We start from the raw sequence: 6,041 nt of genomic DNA on the forward strand, positions 1-6,041 counted from the left end.
TTGGTGTACGGATGTAAAACAGCGGGAATAAGAACATTGTGTTGTATTTGGATCTCTATTCCTAAAACTTGAGATCATACATTTTCTTTTGTGTTAAGAGCAAATTTTAAAAAAAATCAGAAACGAGCATTTTAATGCCTTGTTATATCTTTTTTTTTTTTTATTTTATTTTTTTACTATCGTTATAGATTGCTGATAAAATCATGAAATAAAAATTGTCCAGCTATTCTTTTTATTTCTATGTCTAGGCTTAAAACTCACAAAAGTTTAATAACTATTTTGCATATTTAACAATATAATCGAATGTTTAAGAATATTTAATAAACATCAGATATATTATAAACAATTTCTTATAGTTTGAAAGTAGTCAATCTAAATATTGTTTCCTTAACATAAAATCTAATGACGACACAAACGGTATTACATTGAAATGAACACTTTTCTAGTTATTGTGTTGTTCAGATTTGTTAGTACTTTGTATACAGCAGTACAATAAAATATGATCAGAATCGTGTAACCTGTTAAAAGCGTAGAAAAAATGCAGAGTTTATATTGACAGAAAGTTCTTTCATAATCCAATTTTTAACGTGGAAAAAAATGGTAATAATAACGATAACCGAGACAGACAATTACTAACTATTTTCTTTGGTTATCTTTCTTTTCATTTTTTTTTTCTACAGATGTTATGTTTAGGTTTATTTTAATGAATCGTTGTCACTTTACTTTTAGTCTTCTACCCTGGTATGTCCCTGAACCATATAATGTTTTAATATTGATCTAGCCACGGTGAAATAACATTTGAAATCTATGTTCTCGTTGAGTTATAAAAATTATTTTAATAAGTTGTAATGCTATGTTCGATTTTCGCTTACATTAAATGAGGGCATTCTTCTAGGACTCTAGGTAATCGTAATTTTTGCTGCCCTTTTAATCCGTATTTCAGTACAATTTAATTTAGTATCTAAGATAGTACCAGTGTATTTAAAAGTCTGCACTTTTTCAATGTTCTCTCCAGCTACAGAAACAATATCATTTTTCTTCTTTTCCTACGAAAATCGATTATCATTTTTTTGTGTGTGTTTTTGACATTTAATATTTAAAAATTATATTGGTGTAATGTACAAATATTATCTTAGAGGGAAATTAGAAAAATTCGATAACATTGTTCTGCTTTTTGTCGAGTAAAAAATTGTCATCGTTGTGTTATAAATGTCGGAAAGTGATCAAGATCTATATCAATCAGAAAGTATTGGAATGTCTTTTGGTGAATGTACCGATACATTAAGATTACTCAATTGCTTTGTCACACTCTACATTCGTCTTATGTAGGGGAAGGGGCCCACAAAGATACCACTGATCATGGGCCCACGGATACCTTGCTACGCCACTGTGTCAATAAGTAGCTTATATTATATAGATATTCAACTAATTTTGTTCCCACACAATGATTTCTATTTTTTTTAAATGGACCGCCCCCCCCCACACACACACACTCAACGGGTTTGGGTGCGGAAGGCAGTAGATGTAATCGCCCCTCCCATCCCACTAAATCAGCCAAAATACTAGTGGGGGGCGACATAATCTAAAATTTTGTTAAAATATAAAGTATATTAGTATACATTAGTATACAAAATGTTTGATTTCTTTAGTAAAACTTGCCCGCCCACCTCGAGAGGGGGGGGGGGAAGCGATCGCCCCTACTGCGCACCCCTTGGATCCGCCAGCGTTATGCCCTACGCTTATACAGTGTTATTTATATAGTCGTGTATATTTATTAGATACTTAAACTCTGCTCAGTTATTGGTTTTGGTGGCTGATTAAGGCAACCCAAAGACCCAATGTGAGAAACATCATTGATTTATTAATTGGTAGTCCGTATTATAAATTGTTCGACGTGCATTACCAATAACGTCGTAATGATTAATTTGTCCATCTTTCTGTCTTTATAAAAAAAAAAAGTCTTTAAATGTTCACGCCGGTTGCATGCTATCATTTTTTTTAAATCAAATGTGCATTTTGTATCGAGGAAGACAGGATTGATGCTATTGATAGTCTGTTGTTCATAGTCTCTGATATCCATATCTTAAGGTTTCCCGTTTCCAGTATCTTTTTGTTAACTTAAGGCTACTACAACTTTAGTGACACATTCGTCCAGTGTTTCTCAAACAGCTTCAGGTGTAATATAATTTCACCCTCCAGGGCCGGCCTTAGGCCCCAAATAAAAAAAAATAAAAATAAACAACGAAAAAAAATGAAATCTCGCAATTTATTTAAAACATTTTCTGTATGTATAACTAAATCAGCCAATATGATTTCGACACGTTCTCTCTTGTGAAGATGACCATAAGTCTAGATCTTTCCCATAGAAGCCGATAGGCTGACACTCCTCTGCATCGCTTGAATCAGCATCTCCTTTAGATGCACTAGGCTGACACACTCCTCTGCATCGCTTGAATCAGCATCTCCTTTAGATGCACTAGGCTGACACACTCCTCTGCATCGCTTGAATCAGCATCTCCTTTAGATGCACTAGGCTGACACACTCCTCTGCATCGCTTGAATCAGCATCTCCTTTAGATGCACTAGGCTGACACACTCCTCTGCATCGCTTGAATCAGCATCTCCTTTGGATGCACTAGGCTGACACTCCTCTGCATCGCTTGAATCAGCATCTCATTTGGATGCACTAGGCTGACACTCCTCTGCATCGCTTGAATCAGCATCTCCTTTGGATGCACTAGGCTGACACTCCTCTGCATCGCTTGAATCAGCATCTCCTTTGGATGCACTAGGCTGACACTCCTCTGCATCGCTTGAATCAGCATCTCCTTTAGATGCACTAGGCTGACACTCCTCTGCATCGCTTGAATCAGCATCTCCTTTAGATGCACTAGGCTGACACTCCTCTGCATCGCTTGAATCAGCATCTCCTTTAGATGCACTAGGCTGACACTCCTCTGCATCGCTTGAATCAGCATCTCCTTTAGATGCACTAGGCTGACACACTCCTCTGCATCGCTTGAATCAGCATCTCCTTTAGATGCACTAGGCTGACACTCCTCTGCATCGCTTGAATCAGCATCTCCTTTAGATGCACTAGGCTGACACACTCCTCTGCATCGCTTGAATCAGCATCTCCTTTAGATGCACTAGGCTGACACACTCCTCTGCATCGCTTGAATCAGCATCTCCTTTAGATGCACTAGGCTGACACACTCCTCTGCATCGCTTGAATCAGCATCTCCTTTAGATGCACTAGGCTGACACACTCCTCTGCATCGCTTGAATCAGCATCTCCTTTAGATGCACTAGGCTGACACACTCCTCTGCATCGCTTGAATCAGCATCTCCTTTAGATGCACTAGGCTGACACACTCCTCTGCATCGCTTGAATCAGCATCTCCTTTAGATGCACTAGGCTGACACACTCCTCTGCATCGCTTGAATCAGCATCTCCTTTAGATGCACTAGGCTGACACACTCCTCTGCATCGCTTGAATCAGCATCTCCTTTAGATGCACTAGGCTGACACTCCTCTGCATCGCTTGAATCAGCATCTCCTTTAGATGCACTAGGCTGACACACTCCTCTGCATCGCTTGAATCAGCATCTCCTTTAGATGTACTAGGCTGACACACTCCTCTGCATCGCTTGAATCAGCATCTCCTTTAGATGCACTAGGCTGACACACTCCTCTGCATCGCTTGAATCAGCATCTCCTTTAGATGCACTAGGCTGACACACTCCTCTGCATCGCTTGAATCAGCATCTCCTTTAGATGCACTAGGCTGACACACTCCTCTGCATCGCTTGAATCAGCATCTCCTTTAGATGCACTAGGCTGACACACTCCTCTGCATCGCTTGAATCAGCATCTCCTTTAGATGCACTAGGCTGACACACTCCTCTGCATCGCTTGAATCAGCATCTCCTTTAGATGCACTAGGCTGACACACTCCTCTGCATTGCTTGAATCAGCATCTCCTTTAGATGCACTAGGCTGACACACTCCTCTGCATCGCTTGAATCAGCATCTCCTTTAGATGCACTAGGCTGACACACTCCTCTGCATCGCTTGAATCAGCATCTCCTTTAGATGCTCTAGGCTGACACACTCCTCTGCATCGCTTGAATCAGCATCTCCTTTAGATGCTCTAGGCTGACACACTCCTCTGCATCGCTTGAATCAGCATCTCCTTTAGATGCACTAGGCTGACACTCCTCTGCATCGCTTGAATCAGCATCTCCTTTAGATGCACTAGGCTGACACACTCCTCTGCATCGCTTGAATCAGCATCTCCTTTAGATGCACTAGGCTGACACACTCCTCTGCATCGCTTGAATCAGCATCTCCTTTAGATGCACTAGGCTGACACACTCCTCTGCATCGCTTGAATCAGCATCTCCTTTAGATGCACTAGGCTGACACTCCTCTGCATCGCTTGAATCAGCATCTCCTTTAGATGCACTAGGCTGACACACTCCTCTGCATCGCTTGAATCAGCATCTCCTTTAGATGCACTAGGCTGACACTCCTCTGCATCGCTTGAATCAGCATCTCCTTTAGATGCACTAGGCTGACACTCCTCTGCATCGCTTGAATCAGCATCTCCTTTAGATGCACTAGGCTGACACTCCTCTGCATCGCTTGAATCAGCATCTCCTTTAGATACACTAGGCTGACACACTCCTCTGCATCGCTTGAATCAGCATCTCCTTTAGGTGCACTAGGCTGACACTCCTCTGCATCGCTTGAATCAGCATCTCCTTTAGATGCACTAGGCTGACACACTCCTCTGCATCGCTTGAATCAGCATCTCCTTTAGATGCACTAGGCTGACACACTCCTCTGCATCGCTTGAATCAGCATCTCCTTTAGATGCACTAGGCTGACACACTCCTCTGCATCGCTTGAATCAGCATCTCCTTTAGATGCACTAGGCTGACACACTCCTCTGCATCGCTTGAATCAGCATCTCCTTTAGATGCACTAGGCTGACACACTCCTCTGCATCGCTTGAATCAGCATCTCCTTTAGATGCACTAGGCTGACACTCCTCTGCATCGCTTGAATCAGCATCTCCTTTAGATGCACTAGGCTGACACTCCTCTGCATCGCTTGAATCAGCATCTCCTTTAGATGCACTAGGCTGACACACTCCTCTGCATCGCTTGAATCAGCATTTCCTTTAGATGCACTAGGCTGACACACTCCTCTGCATCGCTTGAATCAGCATCTCCTTTAGATGCACTAGGCTGACACTCCTCTGCATCGCTTGAATCAGCATCTCCTTTAGATGCACTAGGCTGACACTCCTCTGCATCGCTTGAATCAGCATCTCCTTTAGATGCACTAGGCTGACACACTCCTCTGCATCGCTTGAATCAGCATCTCCTTTAGATGCACTAGGCTGACACTCCTCTGCATCGCTTGAATCAGCATCTCCTTTAGATGCACTAGGCTGACACACTCCTCTGCATCGCTTGAATCAGCATCTCCTTTAGATGCACTAGGCTGACACACTCCTCTGCATCGCTTGAATCAGCATCTCCTTTAGATGCACTAGGCTTAAAATTACTTTTCGACTTCCTCACCAAAAGTTTACTATTGGTAGTCTAGCAAGTCAATCTAAACTTTCGTGAAGAAAACTTGAGTTATAACAAAAACGCAGAGCTCCCCTTGCAGCTACCCTTCCAGACACCGAGCAATAGAACTTTGTTATGTTTGAGATTGTATCCAAGTTACGCTGTTGTCGTTTCTAATTTTTTTTTTATTCCTCTGCGAGACCCTGCCACCTATCGGAGATGCACCCTCATGTTGCTCGTCGTGATAAACATTTATCAAAATCTCCCATTTTACCAAATAACGGACTCACGTGACTTCCTTTGTTTTCCAAAATTATTTGTTGATATGATAATAATATTATTGATAATTATAGTTATTCATGGGCGTAGCCAGGGAGGGTTTTTGGGGTTCAACCCCCCCCCCCCCGAAATGAAATCCCCCCCCCTTGGGGATCGGAATTTAGTGAATGATTTTT

The 6,041-nt window shown here is 41.8% G+C and overlaps 1 protein-coding gene across 1 annotated transcript; it reads right to left on the minus strand.

Annotated features, from left to right (window-relative positions):
- Positions 1-2,673: 2,673 nt before the first annotated feature.
- LOC129922411 (dentin sialophosphoprotein-like) lies at positions 2,674-5,817 on the minus strand. The gene is made up of 7 exons (XM_056008381.1): positions 5,812-5,817; positions 5,262-5,483; positions 5,001-5,171; positions 4,428-4,700; positions 4,114-4,284; positions 3,478-3,597; positions 2,674-3,018 (listed from the first exon to the last, which is right to left on the minus strand). The coding sequence occupies exons 1-7, from the start codon at positions 5,815-5,817 to the stop codon at positions 2,674-2,676; spliced, it is 1,308 nt and encodes a 435-aa protein (XP_055864356.1).
- Between the last annotated feature and the right edge of the window lie 224 nt (positions 5,818-6,041).

This window comes from Biomphalaria glabrata, chromosome 13 (genome assembly GCF_947242115.1).
Source record: "Biomphalaria glabrata chromosome 13, xgBioGlab47.1, whole genome shotgun sequence".
Classification (NCBI taxonomy): Eukaryota; Metazoa; Mollusca; class Gastropoda; family Planorbidae; genus Biomphalaria; species Biomphalaria glabrata.